We start from the raw sequence: 27,536 nt of genomic DNA, 5'->3' as shown, positions 1-27,536 counted from the left end.
GGATGGCTGAATTGATATAGTGCATATGAATAAATTTGAATTTTCGTGTTTTAAGTAGCCATTTATGTAACGTATCACACAAAAGGTTTTACTTTTTGCTGTGCATCATTACAACATTCCCAGAGGGACACGTAAATATAATTGTCTTTCCCTCTTTCAGTGTGTCATTGTTTAGCACACAGCACACATTAGTAGATGTACCTTTATATGTGCTTTGGCTTTGTTGAGTAGGCCCAGGGTGGTGTGGCGGCTGCAGTCAGGTCCCAGAGGTATGAGGGCCTTCAACCTCTCTAGACACAGCCGCAGGTGAGCTCGTCTACACAGGAAAGACAAACAGGAAGGAACACAATAGCTGGATAAATAAAAAAAGTCACAATAGGCCAAGGTGAATGCATAGGCAGTGTTGTTAAAAATGTCTCCTGGAAGGAAGGTGACCTGTTGAAAAAGTACCTGAAAAGTTGTTTTGATTATCTGATAACTACCATTATGTTAGATTGAGCGTCTGAAGGTTCCTGAAATTCCTGAAGCTGCACAGATACAAATCAAAGAGGTGGTTTGTCATCTTTTAAATGCAGGCCTAATAAAAAATGTTCACTTTGTAGGAAAACATGAGCCTTTGTGGCTCACTTATGAGAAATTTCCAACACAGCATATAATAATAACATATATCTTGCTGTGAAACGTCATGCGCTGTAGATATTGCTTGTGTCCAGCTTTAGAAACTCTTCATGGCTTCATTACAAAACACATTTTACCTTGCAGGGGTAGGAAGGGAGGTGGGGGCAGCGGTGTAATGTCATATTTTGAACTCTGCCCAGCTTGTACACTTGTCCTCCTGACATTACCTTATTCTGTGATTGGAGACAAGCCACAGGTACCATCTATCCAGCTAATGGACCCAACTTGAGAGGTAAAGGGAGATAATTGTAGCTTTAACCCAATCAAGGATCCATTAGTAGGTCCTACCCTTTAAGCTACCCTGAGGAAAAAGGTGGAGAGACATTAGGAGTCAGTAGACTCAGTGGAGTGACCCAGACTTGTATACGTATAATCTCTGGGACAGTACAAAAGAAGACAAGCTCAGAAGACCAGAGCAGGAATTCAATGCAAATGCTGCAGTCTGCTACGCTCTGCTGCCTTTAAACTGGTGGTTACGTGCAAGCACCAGCCAGAACATATCTGGCTGTGTGCACGTGTGTTTGTGTGCGTGTAGCGGTTAAGCGTGGATGGTGCTGATAACAGCAAGCCATTACACCCCTTACCCTTGTACTGTATGGGTTATTGTATGTGAACAAATGTGGCATGTCTGCAGACTAAACACGCCAGCAGACGTCTGCTGCGGTCTGCAGCGCCACAAGTTTGGAAGTCACAAGACAACCCCCCACCTCCACACACACATGCACAGAGATGATTTGCATGATGCCCATCAGTCTGGCTATGGTCATCTGTCTGTGTAATCAGCCCCATTCAAGCCACCTGGACCACGGAAATGCATATCTGTAACTTTCATCAGTACCTACACAGATATCAGTTGGCACCTATTCACACCCTAACCTCCACAGCCAGGAAGGTATGGTGGGGTGGGGGATGGGCGCTTCTCCACCCGTGAGAGAGTGCACTCAAATCATGGAAGAATATTTCTTAACGTGGTTTAGTTTCTGTTGATTGTATTCATAATAATTTATGGTAATGGATCAACAAGGCTTTAAATCTATTTCACAATTCAAGTTTGATGTTCCTTGAAATTGTTTATTGTGATGTTATAGCTGAAGACATGGCACAAACATTGTTTTTTTTAATTACACGGAGCAACGATTGACACAAATACACAGTTTATAGTTTTAAAACCTAACCTGCTATAAATGTGAACACACCTTAGTCACTCCAACTAATAATACTTCTTAGGCACTAGAAGCTACTTTCCCCTTAGTTGCAAACATTTTCCCCCAGATAACCACAGACTGCCTGATAAAGCAGAGAGAGATGAGCAGGACGCAGCGATCACGAGTGGGCCTGTCTGTCTGAAAGTCCAGCCTATCAGGCGTAAAATTAACTCACTCCAGACACTGGAGACTCAGCTGAGACTGAAACTACCATCTCAGCAGACAACCCTAGATAACCCCATTTACAAGCACTCCTGCTTTTTGTTCTCCCTTTGACTTCCCCCAGTGATGTGAAAAAAGATTCAGTGGGAGCTGAGGTGTGCCAACCATACAGGTACAGCAGAGTTTCAATAACTGCCTAATCTCGGCAAATATAAAAATTTTATTGTTAATCTTAGGACTTAAAACCACAGATATACGAGGTGTCACTTGTAGAGCTGTTGATTCACCCCAAACACTAACCACTCAGATGAAGCTTGACCTCTTTCAGCACTATAGTTTCTTGGTTCTACTGTACTTGAATTCAAAATCTTACTTCTAACCTACAAAGCTCTCAACAACCTAGCTCCATATTATATTACATATATTATTGTAACATATTTTCCCAACAGAGCACTTCGCTCTCAGACTGAAGGCTTACTTGCGGTTCCTAGAGTTTCCAAAAGCAGAACAGGAGGCAGATTGTTCAGTTATCAGGCTCTTCTCTTGTGGAACCAACTTCCAGTTTCTGTCCGTGAGGCTGACACATTGTCCAGTTTTAAGACTGGGATGAAGACTTTCCTTTTCGATAAATCCTATAGTTAGGGTTGGCTTGTTATTCTGCTATAGGCTTAAGACTACTGGAGGACAAACTGACCTAATTTTTTAAACCAATTGTTAAAATTGAACAGTTTTCATTTGATATTATTTCTATCTTAACATTTGATTCTTGACCTGCCATTGTGTATCTGTTCCCGTTCCTCTCAAACCCAGCCGTTCGAAGCAGATGGCCACTTGTTCCGAGCCTGTTCTGTTAAAGGTTTCTTCCTTGTTAGGGAGTTTTTCCTTTCCACTGTTGCCTTTATGCTTGCTTAAGATGAGAGTCTGCGATGAAGTTAAACTCAAAGCAGTCTGCTCCTCTGATAAATAATGATATTAACTTACTTTTTATAAATATGAATGTTTCTGTTCAGTGCCTGAGATGACTTCTGTTGTGACTTGGCGCTATATAAATAAACTGAATTGAATTGGACTTGATGCTATTTCAGGCACAATTGGAACCCCCCCATTTGACATTAAAAAAAGAAAGCAAACCAACTTGTTGGCAACTTTAAGCAATACTTATTATCGGTGGACACAGGTATAAAATGCATGCTGGCATTTATTCTTATCTTTGTGAGTGTGACACACCCAACTGTGTTGCACCCTGATAATTATACATGACAAAAATCCCCGAAGCATGAGGGAGTGCCCAAATAGCAGTATGTAATTGTGAAGGACAAAGGAGAGAGGTACTGTACATCTTTGCAACTTGCATTAGATATCCTGATCATGGTAAAGTATAAGTTTCAAGAGGCCACAAATTTCAAGAACCTTTCTTGTGAATATTCTCTAATTATAGCATTAGGGTCATGGGTCTATATGTGGCTTTTAAAATGCACACTTGTTGGTAAACCACCACCGCTAACAGTAGATTAACTCAAAGCGTTTGAGTCAAAAGGCCACTACATGATGTCTTCATCTTTTTATTCCCAAGAGAGCAGGTATCTGGAGTGTTATAGAGGGAGTGTTAGCTGAGGAGGTATGACCTACAGACAGAGCCAAACATCATCCTATCTGGATAACTTTTAAGTGCTTCACTAAGCGGTCAGAGGTCATAAGCTCCTGGTGATCACCCCCAACAAAAAATCCCTAAGAGGTTTGTTTATCATGTCCTCATCTGAAAATCTTTAGCCCGAATAAGTGTGCTTGTGACCATAAATACCTGCATGCTGCAGGAACAATCTTTTATTATTATTATTATTATTATTGACTCCACCCTCTTGGAGCCACATAACCAGCAACAGAGGTTTCTGTTTCCAGAGTTCTTAGAAAAGCCTGGTGCAGGTTACATAAACAGCTATGGATTTACTGTGAAGCCTCATAACTTTGCGTCCTTGGCTGCTAATGCTAAGGATTTGTTGAGTATTTGTGGTAAAAGGATGTTACGTAGCAGGAACACAGGCTGTTTTGATGGCTCACTCTTGGTTTAACAAACAGAGAAATAGGTGTTGAGGTGGTAAAACTACTCTCTACCGATGAGTGGCCACATCAGCAAATGCTAAACAAAAAAATATCACAAATAAGTTGCCAAAAATTGTTTTGTACTTCACATCTCCAGTGTTGTGAATGGCATGGAGAGCTGGAGGTTGTTTGAATGAAGAGCTCTCCATCTGTAATGGATTACCTAATGTGGTTTGTTGCAACCAGGACTTTTAAAGGGTCACAAATAGCATGTCAAATTTCTAACCTACAAATAACAACAAAAAACAAGCTAAAGGTTACTGAGAATCTAAAAATAACATTTTAGTGGACGATTCCTTTTTTTTTTTTTTTTTGTCGTGACTGGTTGGTGCATGTAGGCTAACAGTGGCCCACGCTCTCTACAGAGCACATCTATGGACAGATCGATGCATAACGGAACCAGCTATTAAAATAAAACCACATCTAAAGCTGCCAGTGTAGCTGCTGATCTCCCACATGTGAATGGGAGTTACCTGGAACACACAAAGAAAATATTCACAGCCTCAGGAAAACAGGTTTACGGGTGATTTTAGTTCTTGTTCAGCGAACAATATGATGAGCGTTGTTGCAGTTTTCTTTTTAACTGTGTTATTTTGATGCCACATTTTAATGTTAACTGTTTTGATGAGAATTATGAAATACTGTTTTCGCTTAATCTTTTTAACAGATAAAAAAAATCAGATTTTTGGCTAAGAAAACAAATACTATTTAAAAAAAACCTGGTGTTTAGCTATAAAATAATCGAACCAATAGTTGGTACAAACATGGCTAAAGCAATCAGTTGATTCGATCAGTACTAACAGAAAATTATATCCGTTATGACATTATGCAGTTCTCTGCCATATCCTTAAGAAAAGGATGGCAGGCATCCTCCAGAGACAACGAGCTGCTTCCAAAGTACTCACTTCACTGGAGTATGTAGGCATGTGTGTTTCTGTCAAGCTTGGGACTGTGTGTATGTGAATGTGTGTGTGGCTGTGACTCGTGTTCCTGACAGGCCCCAGATGGGTGCACAGGCAGGCAGCTCTGCCTTTTGGCTTTGACATGTGAACAAGCAGCCAGCCAGCCCTGGGTCACTGCACCACACCTTTCCTCTCATCTATCCAGCTCTTTAAACAAGACTTCACTTGCATAACTTTATGCGTTTATACATTTATTTATTGAAAACCAAATTTTACAACTTTTTTAGCTCGTTTCAATTTGAATCATAAACTGTTGGTTATTTAACTCCTCGCAGAAACTACGCACGTTCTCCACTCAGCTCTCATTATTCTTGGATCGTCCACACGTGCAGAGTGCATGTGCTGTTGGCAGGGCACTGACAGGAGCACAGTGCAATATGCATGCTAAATATCATACAATGTGCAATTTTCTCAGAAGCACGCGGACAACAAAAACGTTTTTTCAGTGTGATGTGTAGGAAAATAGTAGAGGCTACAAGATGTAATCATCTCATTGAGATGATGAGCAAATCAGAAGCAGCCTTGAAAAAATCTTGGTGGATGTGGTGGAGTAATGTGTGAAATTGATGAACAAAGCCTGAAACAAGGCCAGTCGTGTAGATGTGAGCAAGAGTTCCCCTTTAAACAGCTCCAACACAAAAATTAGCTAAGTGTGCAATGGTATTTCATAATAAATAGCTATTTAGCAAACACAGAAATTATGTAAAATGTAGGACATGCCTTTTATTCAAACCACATAAACTGTTTACATGTATGCACATATGCGAAATTTGCATCATCTTATTTTTATTTCATTATATATATATATACACACACACACACACACACACACACACATAGATATACTTAAATATATACACTTTAGAATGAAAACTTAAACACAAGAAACATTCTGACATAAACATCAATGTAATGTTTTAAATTATTACAAGCAATTTCCACAGTTATGTTAATACAGAATATACGCTTTTAACAACCATCCAGTTCCTCTGCTAGTTGCACAGACATTTTGGTTTTTAAAACTTTAATTTATTTGAATGTATCATCTAATACCACTTATATTGGATTTGTTTTTTCCTATTTTATTAGCATAGGATTAAATGTTTTTATTACTGTAAATTTTACATTATAAATTTGTATAATCTAGGATTTTAATATTTTTTAATAGGGGGCTGCAGTTGTTTGGTGGTCAGTGTTGTGGTCTTGTAATCTTGAGGTTGCGGGTTCGAGCCCAGGTTGCACGAGGAAGGGCATCAAGCGTAAAACAATTCCCAAATATTTCATGCGAGTTTGCTTGCTGTGGCAACCCCTGAAGAAAAAAGTAGCTGAAGTAAACTAAGTTTAGTTGTAAATTATTGTTACATATTGTATATGACAACAAAATCATTTAAAAGACTCTGACAAATGTGCTTTCCCCTGTTTCTTTTTTTCCCCTTTTTTACTTATTGCACCATGAAACCAGCACTGGGAGCTAAAGCATGACTGGTGGAAAAAAACAACATATACAGCTGCCCTAGATTCAAAACCTGTGAATATGTAAATAATGAATAACTTTTCAGGCCATCCAAGTTGTCTGACATAATTACTGGTCGAGCTTTTAAAAAAGAGGGACATATTTTCAGCCCAGATACCAGTCAATATGCTTCTCGCTTCTCTTTGACAAACCCCCACTCTCTAAAACCCATTTAACACATGCACAAACCCACACACCCACATACCATCTGACCTACTTGTGATACATGTGGACAAAGAGCGAATTTGACCCTTTACCCAGTTATTACACAAATTACAGCTCAGCAATAATTGATTTTTGAGTAAATCTTTTAAATTGACATAAGAAAGGAAATTAAGACATCATTAGATGAGTCGAAGACAACCAGGAGGGAAACATCAGGAGACAGAGGGAGAAGAGGAAAGTCCAGAATGTAGGACTGAGGTTGGCAACTCTAAATGTGGGGACAATGACAGGCAAAGGTAGAGAGCTAGTTGGCATGATGCCGAGAAGGAAGGTAGAAGATTTATGCATCCAAGAGACCAAGTGGAAGGGCAGCAAGGCTCGCAGCATTGGATCAGTGTTTAAACTGGTTTACCATGGTGTGGATAGAAAGAGAAATGGAGTAGGGATGGTCCTGAAGGAAGAGTTAACAAATAATGTAGTAGAGGTGAAAAGAGTGTCAGATAGGGTGATGTGCCTCAAGGTAGAAGTAGAAGGTCCGATGCTAAATGTTGTCAGTGATTAGGCAGGGGTCACAAAGGTGCAAGCCTTCAAATACTTTGGATAAACTAGAAAAATGGGGAATGTGGTAAAAAAAAAAGGGGGGGGGGGGGATGTGGTAAAAAGGTTAAAAAAAAAAAGAGTTCAGGCAAGATGGAGTGGATGGAGAAAAGTTTCAGGAGTGATTTAAGACAAAAGGGTGACAGCAAAGGTCAAAGGAAACATTTACAAACAGTGGTGAAACCAGCTATGTTGTACGATTTGAACAGTGGAACAAACAAAAAGACAGGAGAAAGAACTGGAAGTGGCAGAAATGAAGATGTTGAGGTTCTCCTCAGGAGTGACAAGGATGGATAAGATTAGGAATGAGATCATCAGAGGTACAACACAGGTTGAACAACTGGGAGATAACGTTAGAGAGGCCATACTGAGATGGTTTGGACATGTCCAGAGGAGGGACAGTGGGTATATTGGTAGAAGGATGTTAGAAATGCAGCTGCCAGGAAAAAGACAAAGATGAGATATATAGATCCAGTTCGAGAGGACATGGAGGTAGTTGGAGTGAGGACAGAGGATGCAGAGGACAGAGTGAGATGGAGGAGGATGACTCGCTGTGGCGACCCCTGAAGAGGGAGAAGCCGAAAGATTAGACGAGCCATTAGAGAGGAAAGAAACATCTGGCTTTAAAAATAAATCTACTTTTTATATTCTTTCTTGCTACACCAGAGGCCACTTTAAAGCAACCACAAGTATTTTCACGTAGACCGAGCCATGACAACTAACTACCTTTGGTTTCACCTAATAACAGAGGACAGCTCAATTAATCAAAAGAAGTGGGTAAATATGTTTTAATTTCCTTTCAGTACTTTGAATTATTTTCCAGCATTTCTAAATCAAATATGTCAGTATGAAATAAAAAGGGGTTTGGTCTCTTGGGTCATACATAAAGAAATATGTGGCACACCAGATCCACACTGTGCAGATGGTTTCATGTATGGGAAGCGGCAGTTCTCAAGGTCTCCAGCCATACGACAGTCTATACATTTGTCCCTCGTGATGCTCAGCTTTTAGTTTTAGAATGTGAATAGATTGTTTTGATGGCAGAGAAGTGTACTCCAACATATTCACAGGATCAAGGGCAGGCGTTTTTTTAATTAAAAAAAAAAAAATGCACATTTACAGCAATTTACATGTATAAACAGCTGGGGCATTTTTACATCACTTCTTTGCACTAATAATAATATAATGAAATGAAAAATCTAAATTTGGTTTAGCTTTCATCTTAACAAATAATAATAATTAGGTCAACATCTGGAAACTAAAGTTTTCCATACATTTTATATTTTTTATTTTGAGTTGGCTGTATCTTTTGATTAGGGATTTGCATCAGCACAAAGTACTGAGTTGTTTGGAGTCGTTTCTTTCTAGAAAAACATTTTCTAAAATTCAAATTTGAATACCTTTCTAGCATTTTTTTTGAAGAGCTAGGGTTATACTCTCAATTCCTACTGTGCTCCGTCACGTGACTGCTGTCTGGAGCTAAGCTCAAGGTATTTTAGAAAATGGCACCCATCTACTTTTCCCCATAAAAAGATGCTACAACTCACTAGATGAACTGCAGGAAGAGTCATTAAAGAGGCACCAGCCTGGCTGCAGAGCTGGCGTCCTTCATATGTGCTCAAACTACAGCTTTATCATCAGAGCTATAAACGACTGGCGCAGACAGAGCTGAACTTAAGTGTTGACAGAAAAGCTAATTCATTAACCAATGTTTACTTTCATGTGGAAAGTTTTGTATTTATGAAATAATTTGATAGCTAGCCCAGAACTGAGCTCTAAAGTCATTTCCAGCCCAAAAGTGTTAATATGTAAATTTAAATAAAAGGCACTATAAGCATGTGTAAGCAATGAGAAACTTTTTGTTAAAGTGTTTTGTACAATCTGAATTGGCTCTATGTTAAATTTGCCGGTTAAGAAAAGGGACTAAGATTTAAAAAAGGCACCATTATTCTCGTTTCTAAAACAGACAAAAATAAAACCAAAAAAAATGGAACTGATGTGTTCAAAGATTATTCTTTTTTTGCTCTCAAGTGACATGTTGGCTCGTGCAGCACATTTCAGCTTTTTCAAACAAAATTGGAACGATCCTCATGTCACATTTACTGTCAACGTGTGCCTTCCTCGTTTACTCTCTGAAACGTGGACAGATGGGATGGATGTTCAGAGTCAGAATGAGATGTAGAGGGTAACGGATATATAGTGAGCAGAAGAGGAGTGTCTGACTCTGTAATCTGCCCAGAAACTAGCCATAGGCACAAACGTGAGTTGGTTCATCAGGATTTCTAAGTGGTTTGGCAATGGCAAATGACTAAAATCTGTTCCATTTGCATCATCTTATTTTTATTTCATTATGAATGCTTTATGTGATATGATAAAAACTGTGTATTCACTGAGAATGATTTTAGCAGTTACTGATATTTAAGCGCTTTCTTCCCTGAAAGGGTTAAAGAAAATATAAACAAGTCTTCAGTAGAATTTCAGATGAAGACCAACTCTCTGGTTGGGGCAGAAAGTAAAAAGAAAATGCTGAGGGGTGAGAATTTAATGTGGCATGTGGGTGGATGGGAATAAGACCAGTGAGAATTCAGGAAGTTGTGACCTCAATCCCAAACTAAAAGAGATTCACTGTGCAGCAGATATCATGAAATTCATAAGGGAGCAATAAAATTCAAATGAAAATTCAAAGAGCAATACAGACATTTACAAACCCAACACACAAATCCCCAGGCCACAAGCAGTAAATAAACTGAATTGCAGCTAATTACTAAGCAAAAACCATGCTGCTATCACGCAAAACCCACAGAGGCCCATACTCGTGACACATGGCAAGAGTAATAGAAGGCAGTGAGGATAGACTGTATGAAAATAAAAAGACAAAGAAGAAGGGGAAACAAAGGACTGAGAGAAAAGACACAACACAATGCAGCAACAAACTCTCTCTGCTAACAGCCCTCACACAAATAAGCACGTGGTCACGTACACACACGTGCCGAGTTTGCTAGAGTTGAGCGGGGTGGGTGGGGGTACCCTTTGCGTGGCTGGGACGAAAGACTCTGGGGCTGAAACCCATCACTAACGCGCGGATTAGTTCACACGTGCACACTGCTTTTTAATCTGCTCCACTGACAGAGCTTGGAATGGAGAGCAAAAGAAAGAAGGTGAGATACAAAGAGATGGAAATGAAACCTCAGAATGAGAGGGAAGATGAGAGCGGACTGGAGCCAGAGGGGAAAAGATGGACAAGCTGAACATGTAGTTTTCAGTATGGGATTACCTATAACACACAAATATCTTTATTTTGTCCAAAAGTTTTTGGGAGTTGTAGCAAATAATTTAAGGTATCTCCTTGAATCCCAACATTTAAAAGCTCCATGACCCTTCCAAAAGCTTCATTTTCTCCTTTAACCTTTTCCAGCTTGAGGACTGGGAGATGAAGCTTTGGATTAAAACCCCAACATGGACCGTCTCCAAAAATTGCCTGGTTTTAACGCTTGAGATCCAGCCAGATGTTGGCTACGGGAGCAGGCTGGAACACAGTGTGCATGAACATGGGATGTCTTGTCAGAACACAAGCTTCCTACGGTTGTTTATGCCTTTTGATACACCCCACAGGGAGCGGGAGGAAAAGTAATCCAAATACTCCACAATATTATTTAATGTACAAAACACATTTTCTCAATCTCACTGATCTTTTACGTGTTGGTGGCAGGTAGGGTATAACTTAGCTATCAATTACAAATAATGACAGTGGAGGCTTTGATGATGAGGCAGTATGTGAAATAGCTGCAGTTAAAAAAGGGTGGAGACTTCTCTCCCTGACGTTCCTGCTCTTTACTCTCATTGGTGAAAAAATAACCTCCATGATTGGTCTACAGGCAGTAGTGTTTCCCCTTATCCCCAGTTGTGCAACTAAAAATAGAAGCCAGAGTCTGATTAATACAAGACAGCCCTGCATCTTCAACAAGCACCAACAAGCACGTTTTCTCTCCATCTCGCATTTAAGAACAATTTAAATAAGGTTAATTTAACAAGCTGTAGGTAAAGAATCGAAAACGAAAGCAGAGGCACCTCTATTTGTGGGAAAGCGTGTGACTACAGCCTCCTCCGTATGGTAACATGCTAACGGCACAGGTTGGACAGATCACAAACCCTGTGTGGGAGGAACTGAACACTGTGCAAAGAGCTGCGGTACAGCCTGAACATACAGTCCCTACTAAATCTGATGAATCGGAATATCTGCACAGAAACTAGAGCAGGCTTCAAATCAGAGAACATTTTGTTTACCAGCCTGAAGCTGCTGACTAAAACATGTAGTTACACTATTCCTTAAAATAAAGCATTAGATGAACGCTTTTACATGATAAGGGCACAACAATGAGCCAAGTCAAGGGTTAGATGTGACTGATGGGTTATCTGTTGATTGCCGACATCCCATCACATCTGTAGGGCCTTACTTCACCCGTCTATACAGCATGTGTGGGGAAAGACACTGATGCAGCGAAAGGCCGGTTTGTGGTTTGGCATGGTCCTTCACAATTTGACAGCAAGCCAATGGGGATGCCAGGATGTGCTCATAGAGTTGTGCAGCTTTACACTTTGTGCTGTGAATTCCACAACAGGTGCTTTTGTAACATGCCTTTAGTCTCACATTGCAACGCTTGATACAGAAACAATGTAAATAAAAACAGATTACAGTAGTCCCTCACTACTTCACGGTTCATTTATCGCGGACGTGTTCTATCGCAGTTTTTCAAAATAAGATTGGACATGACACACAACTGGCTGATTGATGGATGAGCTGCACGATCGGCATAGAATTTTTAGTTAAAAGGAATTATTTTAAATTATTTAGCACCTGCTGCACCTCTGTGCAGCCCATACTGCAGGATAAGCTTCCTCCTGCAGCTGAACAGCTGATCAGCTGTTCTCCTTGCAGAGCGGAGAAGTGGGCGTGGCCAAGAACGCTTGCAGGTGGCTGAGAGCAGCTGAAGCACCGAGACGGAAATCATGACATGCTGTGCTCTTTTAGAGCATTTAGAAACATTTTTTTTAATTTGCAAGCATGTGGGAAGGGTTTATAACGCATATATTTTTTATTTATTTTATTTTATTTTATTTTTTTAATTAACAACTACTTACTACCTGTACTACTAGTCCTACTTTGTGGTTTTTCACTTATCGTGGAGCTTCAGGGTACGGATCCACCGCAATAAACGAGGGACTACTGCATTTGACTGAAGTAAAACTTAAAAAGTGCAGTTAAAGGCTACAGCAAATATTTTTTAAACTGCTACCTTTACGCGTCTTTCAGTAAAACAACATAATTTATTGTGAAACTCAGAAACGAGGTGTTATTAATAAATCAGTGCTTTCATCTTCTACAAAGTGCACCATCTTCATAATTATTCCAAAAGCCACCTCTGCTAAATCTATCTGATTTGAGATTCATGTCCACATTTAAGACCAGGAGAACACAGAATTTTTTTTAAATATCTTCATGCTAAAAAAAGGTATGAAAGTAAAAGTATAAAAGGTAAATAAAAAGAAGTAAAAAAGGTATAAAAGTATCTTCCTCAAGGGCGTAGGTACTGCAGGGAACGTGGAAACACAGCAGGGAGGTGATACTTACACATCAATAAAATGCAGCTCAGTCCTCCACAACAATATGTCACATCCTGAAAAGGTGATTTGTCATGACTTGTCTTATAATAATATGAACACTCCTAAGTGCACAGTGTAAACAAAGTACTTATGTTCAACAAATTGTGAGTCAAGTAAAAAAATAAAATAAAATAAAACAATGGCCTCAGACTTGTCACTATAACCACATTCTGACAGTGGTAGCAACGTGTGAATATCCTACTTTGATACCAGATCATGTTTCACTGTGGTAATCATAGCACTGTACACAAATCAGGAGTACAGGTCAGGCTTGCGTGACACTCGAGGCCTTTTTCAGTCAGGTCTGTTTGACCAATCCCTCTACTCATCCTGTTAGCTTGTCAATTACGTCTTTGTCCTCTGAGACCATCGTTAGCAAAGCTAAAGCTGAGCCAGGCCAGTTAAGAACAAGGACCAGGTGGCCTCATGAAGAGGGAAGTTAAAATGCTTCAGCACGTGCGCTTGCTCAAACTGGGCTCAACAAAACAAAGATCAAGTCCCTTAAGCTGCTTTTCTAGCAAAAAAAATTGCTTACATGTTGTCACGTTGGTCAGAACAAATGGCTCAGTTTAAAGGCCCCGAGGCAGAGCCTGAGAATAGGATGTACTCACTCTGAGGACAACAAAGAGTCACTAGTTTTACGTTCTTTAAAGAGCATCAGCACAGCCAGAAAACGTAACTCAAGTCTTCATATAGGACTGCTCAACCACGCCCAAGGCTGGAAGAACACTTTTAAGTTCATAGCCCACTTGTTATAAAAAATAGAGACAAAACCTTCAGTTTCAACAACTAAAGTTCCCCTTTCAAAACTAAAAATCTATTTAAGGTAAATTTCAGTGTCAGGCCAAAAAATAAAAACATGTTCTTAGAACTTTTATAAAAAGATGAAGGTGCTCTAAAAAAATAGCTAAAAGAATGAGAAACTCAAAAGCAACTAAGCTTATGGATCATACTTAAAGCATGTAACAGTCATCATTACATGGTAGGTGAAAACACTTGACTGAAATCCTACAGTACACTGAGCCATGAAAATTTTTACCTGTTCAGTAGTCCCTTGCTATTTCACAGTTTGACTTTCGCAGACTCGCTCTTTTGCGGTTTTTCAACGTACGATTGTACACGACACACGTTTGTCAAATTTAATATTACTCACGTGATTGGGACGGTGCGGGATAAAAAGTTTACGAAAAAATAATACTTCCAAGAGACGCCGCCAGTATGTAGTTTTCTTTCAATAAGTCTACACTGTAACGCCAGTCAAAAGAACTACACTACCCAGAAGCCAACAGTGCTTCTGGCCGCTGCTTTCTGACAAAATGGAGGAATAGTTTAGCAATGCAAAATCAGAAGTAACGATCCATCTATTAAGCTCACAGAACTGTCAGGAAAGTCGCAAATAATCCTGAAGCTCAATTATCCACGCACACATCAACCTGGACGGGGCGGTGGGTTTTGTCGCTGCAGGGTAGGTCTGCCGAACCAGAACAAAGCTGCTGGTCTGCAGAGCTGGTGAGTAAAATTTTGCAGTATTGTACAGTACATATACATATATTGTTAAAATTACGCAGGTTTAAGAGTTCAGAACATTGCAAGAGTGTGGGAAAGGTTTATTAAACCTTAAAATGTATTTCAATACTAAAATAAATATAGCGTTTGCAGTTTATCACCTATTGCGGTGGTGTCTGGAACATAACCCCTGTGATAATCGAGGGACTACTGTAATACACAAAAGATGACAAGAAGATAAATCAACAGTTTGATCTTGAAAATATCAACATCTTTAAAATGACTAAGATGTAAAAGGTTTTGAAGTCAAAGTGATGGAACTACGAGCCTGCAAGTCATTTCTTGACAAACTACTAAAGCAGCACAATTCTGTAGCGACACGGAAGTTGGACACGGTTGTTAGAAGGTACATGATCAAAGACACCACATTATCTGGTCCCGCCGCTCGAGATGAGTTTCTGGAATGTGTTCAAATGTAGGTTTTTGTTCCGTCGTATTTTTATGTTTTGGCCTTTCGTTCATCTCCAGAGGTCTCGGCTGCCTCAGTGACGGCTACACGTTACAGAGGTTATCAACACCTGTGGTAGCTATGCAAGGCAAAACGTCTCGGTGGCAGATGCACAGGGTTGATAAGTGCAGGGAAAAGGCTGCCGTCAGGACTACAGATGGAACAAAAGCTGCGGCTGCTGTAATTGTAGGATCATGGTATAAGCCTGACACACTTGGATGAACAACTATGCCTGATACACATAACTTAAAGTCGGGCACATGCTGTAAGGGAATTGGATTAGCTTCTGGCAAAAAAGCGGGGATTATAAATTATTCTGACTTTAAATGTGCTTCTTAAAGATGGATTACCATTGCCATTTTTTCCCTCTTTTATTTTGCTCATGAACAATTGTTATACTAAGCAAGAATATTTGGGTTCATTAACTTAAGATCAAAATAACATCTAAAGTAAAATAATTACATACTATCTTGTTTGTCTAGTCACAGTGATTCAGTTCAGATTGAGGCCAGCCCTGCTGTAGTTCTCTGAGTGATAATTATCAAATATGTGATAGAAACAAAACACAAAGTTAACTTTGTTAAATGCACAAACATTAGAGCTGGCCAACACCAAGGCAGCCTCTTTTCATATTCCTCCAAATCACATTAGGGCATTATGTAACCATTTATTCAAATTAATCAAAATCTACTAACTAATAACTCTACAGCAGTACTAATTCTGTGATATGCCGCCACTGACAACCAGTCCGCACTGCTCCTTTCTGCTTTGTTCTTCCATCCACAGGCTTTTACTCCAGCCGGCTCTGATTGGCAGATGTGGCTATATGCCATAAATGGTCATAGTAACAAGTCATTCAACATGGATAAACAGCAAGAACGTGGACGGAGTCTAAAAAAATAAAAACCGTGTCCACGCAGTGTTGTAGGAATACATAAATGAGCTGGCACTAGTTTTGATCTTTATTTGTGTGGGTGGAACACGGAAAAATGTAGCCCTGCATTTGTGTCGCAATCTGCCGAGGCCAGTCCACCAAATGGCTGCCTATGCATACGAGCACCAAAATGACACATCAACTCTGGTCTATATTTAACTCACTGGATCTCCTTCCAATGTTCCCATCCTTTCACAGGAAGCTGCCAAGGAGCATGGTGAGAAAAGCAGACTGAGGTGATATGTAATTACACTGAATTGATCCGGCCTCCTACATCCCTTCATCGTACCCACACACTCCAAGATAATGAAATGGAAGGGGAGCGTTTTTCTGCTTACAATAAATCCTTTTAGGCCAGACACTTTTATTTATGGTGGCAAAGGAAACCCTTTACAGCTTGACTTTTGAGGCCTGCAACATCAAAGCACAAACAGCAACAAACACCCGCTGTGGTTGGCAATCTCAATCTGATACGGACTTCACCAAAACCAGCTCTCTTCTCTTCAAAAAATGCTGTGGTTAAAAATGATAAACCCAATTCTCTCTGAACACTCCACTTATTATAGTGTAATGTCTGAAATGTTGAGATTTAACTTCTTTAGAACAATGTTCAGGCTTGAAAATCACCAAAAGGACATCTACAGATATGTTGTTATCTCTGTAGCCACGATTACATTCATTGCCAACTAAAAATATTTCTGTCAAGATGATACTTGCTTCAAGATTTATAGTTTAAGCTTTGTTTATATGTGGTGTTCTTAAGTTTTTAGTTTAGACATGTACAGAATATCCTGTACCTAGGCCTGTCGCAATAAACAATAAATCAATTAATCGCATGATAAATGAAAATTATCGACCTCATTTTCATTTATCGGCGTTATCATTTCTTCTTGTCTCTCTCTTTCTACTGAAGACACTGGATACTAAGAATACAAGATGAATGTAGGTACATTCATCTTGTATACTAAGAATACAAGATGAATGTACCTACATTCATCTTGTATTCTTAGTATAAATGGGGTAATGCCTACACCGACAAGTTTATACCATCTTTCCAATACTTTGTTTTTACCTCCTCAGTAAGAAAAACTAATAAAAATGAAAAAAATAAATAAACTGACAGACGGCTTACAGTGCACAAGGCCACAAAAAGGTGAAAAAGAGACAACTACTAGGCTATGTGGCAAAAAACATTCAGTTGAACGCAGACTGATACAATATTTGCATCATATGGACCCACCCAACAACCACAAGGATGAAAAACTTCAGCAACCAAACGGTTGCACAATAAAAAACAAAAAAATTAAAAAGACAATGAGCGGGGAGGCACACAAAAGAAAAGATTTCATGGACAGTATTTTCTATACTACTAGTTTTAAAGACCTGTTGAAGAAGTAGTCTTTAGTTGTGGAATGACAACAATCCTGTTGTAACAAAATGAAAGTAAAACTGATTGAACTTGTAAAAGTAGGGTGTGTGTGTCTGGAGGCCATGCTGGGAATGAAATGTCAAATGTAAAAACTCACCTGTTCTTTTCCAGTTCATTATGTGTTGATCTGCAAAATCAAACAAAAAACAGAGGCTGTCAGATAATTCCAAATGTTCATTTTAACACACTTTTCAAGCTCAATTCAGACCTGGCACAATTATCTTTGTAATATTTACGTTGTACAGTTAAAAAATGTAAAGTGGCTATGCAAAAATGGGCTTAGATTTACATATTGAGGTGAAGTAAAGAAACCCATAATAAGTCCCGCATTCTGGGGATGTTATGTCAACAAATGTTAAAATGACATCCAGGCATTCAGGGTGGCTTGACAGCCTCTTCCTCAATAATACACAGCAGAACTCTAAGAGGATGTGTGTGATACTGAAGGCACTTCACTAAGTACAGTATACAATCTACATTATGTGTGTGTGTGTGCATGTGTTTCTGGGCAGCCTGCACTCACATGCACACACGTAGCCAGAGTTCAGCGTTCTGTTAATAATGTAAAGTGAATCAGCTGCTCCTTGAAAGCGTCTTTGTATGGCAACACACTAAAGGGAGACAAGGCCTCCTCATGATTCTTAAATGACCAAGTTCCTTTTCACATAAACTGCACTCTACCAAACCTGAGTAAGGCACGGTGTTTACAAATGTAAGTTTATGAATCATTTTATTATACAATGTCAAATTAACACTGCAAATTATTTTCTTAATCTTTTCTTAAACATTGATCTTAGTTGACCAACTTCTATTTTGGGGAAATATTGAGTCGGGCAACGTGTAGAAAACAAGATAAGAACAGAAGGAACAAAAAAAAAACAGTGAAAGAGCGAGTTTAGCTTGTCAAACCTGTCCCTTAACCCAATGCTTTTGTTAGTTTGAAAACAAATTTAAAAAGCACCATCCATAAAGGAAATACACACTGCAATGCTTGTGGTTGGGTGTGTAGGATCGCATGCTGAGGCATGTGTTACTATCATACTTTTGTCTCGTCGTACCTTTCATTACAACATTTATGGCCAAGTTGAGTCACTGCCATCGCAGCAAAACACACCGCTCACACACGAACAGGTGCAGACCATTTCCTGAAACTCATCGAGTGCTTAAGTGGCTGTGGCTGAGTGGTTAGAGCAGTCGTCCACCAATGCAAGAGTTGGGATTCAATTCCACCAGCAGTCACATGCCAAAGTGTCCTTGGGCAAGACACTAAACCCGTCATTGCCTCCGATGCGTGTCCCATCAGTGAATGAATGTGATAAAGCTCTGATTAATCTTTGTAGAGATATAGTAGAGTGCTGTATGAATGGGTAAATGAGGACACAGATTGTAATGTAAAGCGCTTTGAGTAACTCGATAAAATAGAAAGGTGCTATATAATATATATAATATATACATATAATTTACCATTTAAGCTCACGTGTCTTTTGACAGGTTTTGATGTACATATTCTGCATCCATGTAGTACTCTTGCATGGCTGTGCTCTGCACTCTGACATCCAGTAATGAACACTCAAAGGGATCCATTTTAAAACCAGCACTATTATTATTTCGATTAACTAACTGCAGTCACATCAGAAATTAAACTGGCGCTTCCAAAAATCTGCCATTTATTCAGAAAATGAAAGTTTCCAGTCTGTGTTCAATTCACACTTCTTGTGCACAGATAATTACATGTTTAATGTTCTACTGAAGACGTCTGCATCCGTTTGTGAGTCAGAACAAGTGTTTAGCCAAACAGACGACGAATACTTGCATAATTTGCATAATTTGCGTCAATAGCTGTCATATTGCCTGCACTGCATCTGTGTTGCTTAGTAACCCACATCCCACTTTGAACTCCAATCCAAACCACTTTTCACAAAAATGCGTTGTTGTTTTTCAGCCGATTATATTTCTTAAAGGATGAAGAGGGAACTATTTTGGCTGCGGTTGCATTTACTGAATGTCGAGCAGTGTTTTAAATGTTTCACAACATTTTGAAACCTCCAAGAAAGTTGTGTGTGCCCAAAATTATTTTTGAAGACAAGAAAGTGAGAGCAAGAGTGTGAATGGTTGTTTGTCTCGTTTGTCTCTTTGTGTCCCTGTGATGGACTTGCAACCTATCCGGGGTGTCCGCTGCCTCTCGCACAGTGATGGCTAGGCCTGTCACGATAACAAATTTTGCTGGGCAATTAATTGTCTCAGAAATTATTGCGATAAATGATAATATTGGTTGAAATTTAACAATAATTAGTAATTATTGACATATTTATGAAGAAATGTTGGTTAAGTTTTGTGTGTAGTTCCTTTTTTTGACCACCGGATGGCAGTATAAGATTGTTTGAACCGAAGGATGGATACTGAGGGAGTGAGCAGCGTGTCTCTAAGAAAAATTGGAGGGAGGCCCCTTGACGTGACATGGGCTGTCTATCCTTCCTTGTTTCGGTTCTCAAAATGGCAGACCAGGGCTTAATTTGTAAACTGATTGATACCAGAACCGCGGGCAGACCTGGGGGGTCTGGGGGTCCATGTGTCCCATCACAGAAAATTTTGAATAACAGAGATGCCATTTCCTGCATTCTGGTGTATTTTAACGAGTTATAAATCAGCATTTACCTACATTTGTAAACACTTAATAAAATTACTATTTTGGAGAGGAACAGCAGGTTGTGTGTGAATGAGCAACTCTGATTCTGTCAGGTGTCCTAAACCCCCCTCCTCCCTCCCCTCCCGGTTCTGAGCTGAACTCTTCTCCGCTCTTGCTCCAGTCTCGTGGCACCGTTGAAGCACCTGAAGGCTTCAGTTATCTGTTGTCCAACTAAGGACAATCCAATCAATCAATTCATCCATCCATCCATTTTTTATTAAAGTAAATTGGTCTGTCTCTTTGACATTTTGATCACTGTTGTTATTTTGACAAATTAGCGCCGTTGTTTTGAAACGTGACGTATAATGTGAATAACATCAAACATTTCTCTCACTGTAAAAAATTAATTAAAAATACAAAAAGCTTTTTTATTTAATATGTCTGAAATGTAGCAAGAGTTCAGACACTTGCTGATGTGTGCGCGCGTTGGGTAGAGGTTGGAGACGTTTCTATGCGTAACGTGCACTGTCCACAGGGAATTTATTTATTCAGATGAATATTATCATTTCTGTTTCGGGAGTCTTGAGAGGAGATGGGGGTGTTTTTCAGTGCGCGGCCCCGCTGAACAGTAACAATATTTGGAGAGGAGGAGGAGACAAGGACTCCGCGCAGCGCCTAGTGTCGCCTAGTGATGGCTGGACATGGGCACCAGAGACCCCTGAGACCTGAAAAGGAAGAAGCGGGTAAAGATAATGGATGGAGGGGAGGGATGGATGGAATAAATTCAGCACTGATATCCTATTAATAAATTTAAGTATGTAACAGTATCAAACAGGTCAGCCTTGAGCCAAACCCTGCAAAACTCAAGCAACACAAATACTCAGAGAATCTTGGCATGATCTCTAATTCAAATCAATCATTTCAAGCTAAATTACTTCCTCAAAAACATTTATGATCACAAACGCATTTTCCTGCCTCCTGAATCAGATATCTACTTGTGTAGAGCACGTCAACAAAGCAATGTAGATTATAAACTGGCTCAAGGCCAGACATAACAGCATCAAGCTTTTGCCTGTTGTCATGCGATCGTATGTGTGTGTGTGTGTGTGCGTGTGTGTGAGAGAGTGCACACACGCAGAGAGACTGGGTCAACGAGATAAAGCATCCCAGCTATAAACGGTAGGCAGGAGGACAGAGTCAGATAAGCTCATGGCTTTAGGCCTCAACATGCTACTGCGAAGGCAGCTGTGCCTGAAGAAAGATAGCAACACAGAACAGAGTGTGTACATTACATCAAATTGTAGCTTTCTTATAAATATTATCAGGGATCATAAACTCAAAGATTGCTAAACTACAATCAGAGAAGTGAGAACTAGACAAGAACACTTGACTGAAGTGTAATAATGCTCTGAAGCAGCAAACATCTTTAACTGAGCATGGAATTCTGCTTTGTTCCTGAATAATACAAATGGGATTAAATATACCGTAAGCTGAAAGTAACAACATATTAGAAGGCATGCTTGGACCTCGGTTGCAATTTTTGATACATTTACTTTTGAGAAAACTGTTGTTTTACATTCCACCATATAAGGACTGCTCAACTTTTCACCAAAATGCAAATGTTTCTCAGTACGTTGGTGAAGAGTCCTCCAGGTCATGGTCAGTCCAAAAAAAAAGGAATAAATAAATAAAACCGCTGGACTTCTATTCTGAAGCAGATGTGAAAAGTTTCTCAGCTTCATTGGTGAGTTAATAACCAAAACATTTATGATCACCTAATATCGACATGGTCTAATTTTATAGATATGATAAATCTGCAAATTGTATGTGCAACTCTTAAGTGTTCAAATAACGTGAAAGGCAGGATGTGTCACAGCAGTTTGCACTGAGACAAGAGCAGTGAGGTCATAATGTTGTGGCTGATTGATTGTAGTTAAACTAAACTGATAACAATTTAAATAAATTTGGGTTTAGCATCATGCCGCTCTTAAAACCAGAAGTTTAGACTGAGACGGTACTGTGTTAAGAATTGATGAGAGATGTAGCTGTTTTGGTCAAACTTTGAAAACATTACATGTGAAATGTGAAACCTTATGATTTAACGTGCTGTAAATGACTCTCAGCTACTACCACATTACATTTGACTGAATTATAGACGTCAGTTGGTGGTGGCAGCCATCTTGAATTATGTGTCCACCCTCGTCGTTTGGTGTGTGGCAATAATAAATGCATTTTTCAAAGTGCTTGTTTGTAGTTAACTCTGACATCGGAGGTGATGTCCAAGCGATGTTCGTTTTTAGCTTGGAAGGAGTGGGAAGAAAATGAGCTACACCACAATACGCAGCTCTGAAGGGGTGTTACATACTGAACGTGTTAAATTACAGGGCCAGTTGTGAACATGCCTTCTTGGAGAACAAAAGCAGCGTCATACATTATTTCTGCACGGCCTAATTTATAGTTTTTCTCTGTGTTACAGGACGTTCAAAGAACAAATCCTTTCTGTGTGCTGTCATTTACTGTCCCTCCCCTGCTGACTCCTAAAGTAGTTTTCTGATTCAAGGCCCAACGTGTGTGAATGAAGGTCATCAATAGACTGAATTTTACACTGAAAGACATGATTTATTTGAGGCATGCTTATATGATTTCCCCATTTGTTCCAAATTATCTAAAGGACAATAAATATGGGCGCAGACTTCAGGTTTATCTGATAATGACTGTCGCCATGCAGAACGAGGCAACGTTTCAGTCTCTGTGATGAGTAATGTCCAGTTCTCGTTATTGCCTGCTCTTAGATCAATATAAAAAAAGGCTAAAAGAGAAATAGAGAGGAACTTGCGTTTGTTGTGCGGCTATCAACAGACAAATTTTTGTGAGAAATGCAACACCAAGAGAAAACACAATGCCAGTGAAGCTCAACTAGGAAGATCCTTCCTATTTTATATGAATACAAGCTCCTCTAAATGAGAACGATAGTTGTTGTGATGGATTATTACATTGTTATATAAAGCTGGACTGGGGAGGAGATAATGCAGCTTTATACATATTCACCTATGTCTGCAAACATCAAGGCCACAAATAGCAGCACATCTTGCTTGGAGTAATAGAGAAAATAAAAATTTTACCTACAGTGTACAAAATACTTTACATGGAAGAACTATGTCAAGAACTAAATCCCCCCAATGCAACGTTGTAACTGTTTTGGTTAAACCTTGAAAATGATTGTTGTGCACAATCTCGTATGGTATCGCAAGACATCACGCTCAGAGTATTCATGGTAAGCTACTAACACAGCACATCTCAAAGCATTATCTGTGAAACTGACTGAGTTAAAGCCAATGTGTCTTAAGATTAGTTGGATGTGTTATCTTGAATTGTGTTTGCCCCAAAACGTAATCAGTTGTAGAGGTGCATCCAAATGACTATTTCCTGAAATTTTCATCGAAGTCTGTCAGTGAACTATACTTCTAACAAACAGAAAAAGTCAACCCCAAATAATTATTGGCAGAATATAAATAAAGATCTTGCACAATCTGTTAAGATTATGTGCTGGGATCAGTCTAATACTAGTATTACATCAAACTATACATCAATAGCTGTAAAACTGACTGAGTCGTAGCCATGTGTGTGTTTTGTAAAGTCAGTTGACTATGGCAGCCATCTTGAATTGCTTGCTTTCTGCAAGCTTCATTATATTTGTCTAGTGGTTCGTGAGCTACTTTGTTAACAAACAAGCTCTGCAGTCGTCCTCCAATGCAAGAGCTGGGGGTTCGATTCCACCAGCAGGCACATGCTGAAGTGTCCCTGGGCAAGACACTCAGTGCCTCCAATGTGTGTCCCATCGGTGTATGAATGTGATAAAGCACTGATTATCCTTGGTATAGATCTAGTAGAGTGCTGTATGAATGGGTAAATGAGGGCACAGATTGTGTTGTACAGTGCTTTGAGTATCTCGATAAGATAGAAAGGCGCTATATAAATACAGTCCATTTACCATTTAAGTGATGTTGATCAAATGCAACAAAAAAAGTGTCTACAAATCAACAGTTTTACTTCTGAAAGCAAACCTTTCTGCACATAATAAAGCAATATCTGAGCAGTGTAAATGTTCCCTGGCAGCTCATGTGTTTACCAAACGCGTTGGCAGAGATCACATGCTGTCTGCAGTACACTCACCATCCCACAAACTGAGGTGTTAAAGGCGGTTTAACAAGCGACACCTATACTTAGCCACATGTCTATTTATACGGGGGTCCATTATACAAGCTAATTTCATATGATGACGTCACGACCGAAAGCAATCCCTTACCTGTTGTGGTTGCTGCTGAACTTCTTGTTTCGGAATTTCCTCTGCCTCTGGTAGTTTGTGCTCTGATTAGACAGGAAAGTCGAGGCATATCCGTGTTCGCACTCTGAGGTGAAAATAAAAACTAACAGTTAAAGCTGGCAAGTTCGGATTCTGTTACACAATATACATGCATTTTGTCCAAATGGGGAACAACGTTTTCTGTCGATCCTTCTTTTTTTTTTTTGCCAAACCCATAAACGTTTGAACACGTATTTATTTACCTCTGTCTCTTCTTTCTAGATATTCCGCTGCCTCCAATAACCGTTGGATGTTCATTTGCTGAACGGCAGTCATTCTTCCCCGAGGCTGGCTGGCTGCAGCTAACGTTATATTCAGCAATAAACGTTAGCTTTGTGAACAGCACGACGAGTCGCTTTTAAACGAAGGGAAGACGGTTTAACAAACAAAAATAAAAATCACAAAATAAAAAACGACGTTGGATTATTTTGTTCGGCGCCTTTAAAAGCTCATCATTTTGTCGAAAAGAAAAACGAGGAAAAAAAAGTGCAATGCAAGCTAGCAAGCTATGCTTTTAAGTTTTCGTTGTTGAAAAAATATGTTAAAATAAGTGTATGAAACTAATATTTCTGATAAATAGGATTTTTTTTTAAAATTTTTTAGAAAATTGGAAATATATAATAAAAAAAATCTCCCTTGGGAGCAGAGAGCCAGCAAAGTGCCTGCTGCGGCTCGTTTCCTCTGCTCTGCTGTTTGTTTACCTAGCTGCTCAGCTGGGGGGCGGGAACCAAGCAGAGAGGAGAGGCCTGTTTAAACGTGATGGATTCTGGGAAATTGAGTATTTTGTGCAGTCACTAATACTATTCAGACGTAGTATTTTTCTAATTTCACAAACTAACCCGTGTTAAATACTCATGAAAGATTTCGTCAACATATTATATGATTCAGGTAATTTTACAGAACTTTAAAAATTGTAGAATTAAACATTTTATGGTTTAATTTAGTAACATAAATCTACATATTAACTTGTTCAATAGGTGTGGTGATTTTTGTTTTTGCTTTGATTGTCTTTAGGTTAAACTAGTTTATTGCCACTTCAGAAAGTAAATAAAAAAGTATAACTAAATGCCAATATGCTTTCAATTTTAGATGTTTCTGAAAGATTACTGAACAGCAATCTGTGCATTGTTTTTAAATAATTATGAGAATTAAATACACCAATAAACTAGATTTAAACTGTGTTTTGATGTGTTAATTAAATTACTATTAAAATGTTTTAACTTGGATGGATATTTTTATTTTCCCATGTACAAAGGCTGTAAAGTGAAAAAGAAAACTACAAGTTCCAAGCATGACAATGGCTGTGGGCGGTTACTTTGCCGGAGATGTCGGGCCCAGCAACACGTGACGTAGTTCAAAAGCTGGAGTCTGATTGGCCAGTCGCTTTGACAGACGTCGTGGGCTGAGCCAGGACCTGACCAATCGCAGACGAGGTTTGCGCCATGTGGAAATCAGAACGAGACGCCCCCCAAATAGCAGGAAGCAAACAACAGAGAACTGAAGGAAATTCACATGAAACGCGATAAAACGCAAAATTAACACACGAGTACCCAAGTGAAAAATATGCGCATCAGTTCTCGCGATTGAATGAAAAATAAAAACACTCGGGCACCAGAAGATGCACACGGAAGTGATCGAGCGTTTCACGGGAAACAGGGTTTTATACAGAAGAGTCACTTCATATTGCATTTCTTCAACGATCAGCTATTAAATTATATCTATATACGCCAATGACTATTGCATTTGCAGTAAAAAGTCTCACAACTTAATTATAGCTGCATAATAGTCTAAAGATATATTTAATTGCTCAATACTAGCCGAAATCTGTATTTAATTGAGCTTACAGCGTTTTATCTATAAAGTTTTCGGATTTTGATCGAGTCTGCGGGGGCAGAATGACATCATCCCACAGTGAGCAGGAGGACGCCGCAATGTGATCAGATTTTATTAGGACGGAACACGAGCCAACATTTACCCTCATGCACTAAATTATATAAATGCTTTAACTTGTTCTGCAGGCACAACTGCAGGATCCTGGTTTGGAAAGTTATGCAACCATAAACCATCACGCAGATAAAAAAAATAAAGAAAGAAAATGTCCACAATTTCTTAAAACCTTGCAGCTTTTCTCCTTTCTAACAAATAAAATGCAAATGTCTTATTTGTCTGGAAGCCGACTGCAGGCAGTGCTTATTGAATGAACTCAGCCCCCTTTGTTGTCTGAGACTCCTGACAATGAAGTCTTGTTAATGTGTTTCTCCCTTTTTGTTTATTTTGCTCCTGAAATTAGGAGGATCAAGACGCAAGAACAAACTCACTTCCGTCCTTGCGCTCGGCGCTCTCGAGAAACTCTGCAGCCTCCAGCAGGACTTGCACATTTTTCAAAAAAGTGTTGATCTGCTCCATGTGGGAGTCTTTGGAGTTGAAGACGTCACTGAAGGAACAACTTGATAAGTCGAAATCCTGCTGATCCGAGAGAGACGCCTCGGAATCAAAAAAGAACTCCTCACTCTTCAAACTTCTTTGCCTCTCACTTTGGGCCATTTTTCCCTGCTCGCTGTCTTCTAGGTTGTGGCGACGCGCTGAGAGCAACAAACTCAGTGCGGCAGCTGGACCAGATGAGTCTGCTCTCCTTTCTTTCTTTTCTCTCTCCTTTTTTTTTTTATGAATGCAGAGTGTTTAATGTGGAGCTGTGGCCAATGTCAGTGGACGCTGGTGCATGGGAAAAACAGGAGCCCGGCCCCCAGAGTCTGAGGAGTCCGCATGGTCCTTGTGCCCGCCGCTGGGAAGAATCAGAGTTATATGGAGCTAAAAATGTGCCCCAAGGATTTGAATTAAAAATACCACCGAAATTTTAATGTTATGTGTTTGTATTTAAATTTTCAGTGTTAAAATATATTCAGAATACATTTTTAACCTAAAAAAAAGTTTTATTGTCATTGTTTGAAATTTCATTTGTTATTTTCACTTCTACCTCTGCAGGAAGAGGTCCACCTGCATCACGAAGGACCCCACTCACCCAGCACGCACACTTTTTGCCCCGCTCCCCTCAAGAAGGAGGTTAAGGAGCATTAAGTGTAGAACCACTAGACTCAAGAACAGCGTCTACCCTGAGGCTGTTAGACTC

At 39.5% G+C, this 27,536-nt stretch overlaps 1 protein-coding gene across 2 annotated transcripts in view; it reads right to left on the bottom strand.

Moving 5' to 3' along the window:
* The window catches only part of mxi1 (max interactor 1, dimerization protein), a 31,317-nt gene extending 4,242 nt beyond the window's left edge, over positions 1-27,075 (bottom strand). Inside the window, exons 1-4 of one of the 2 annotated variants that reach the window (XM_037690311.1) lie at positions 26,728-27,075; positions 24,353-24,455; positions 17,518-17,547; positions 202-316 (exon numbers count right to left, since the gene is read on the bottom strand). In XM_037690311.1, the coding sequence (XP_037546239.1) occupies positions 202-316; positions 17,518-17,547; positions 24,353-24,455; positions 26,728-26,953 (474 nt within the window). In that variant the 5' untranslated portion in view covers positions 26,954-27,075. Of the gene's footprint in view, positions 1-201; positions 317-17,517; positions 17,548-24,352; positions 24,456-24,612; positions 24,866-26,727 lie in introns of those variants that run through there. The other variant, XM_037690312.1, reaches the window with a different exon arrangement.
* Between the last annotated feature and the right edge of the window lie 461 nt (positions 27,076-27,536).

Source organism: Nematolebias whitei, chromosome 16 (assembly GCF_014905685.2).
Source record: "Nematolebias whitei isolate Nwh7 chromosome 16, NemWhi1, whole genome shotgun sequence".
Taxonomy (NCBI): Eukaryota; Metazoa; Chordata; class Actinopteri; order Cyprinodontiformes; family Rivulidae; genus Nematolebias; species Nematolebias whitei.
The sequence above is the reverse complement of the archived record's forward strand: the minus strand, read 5'-3'. Positions and strand labels throughout refer to the sequence as shown.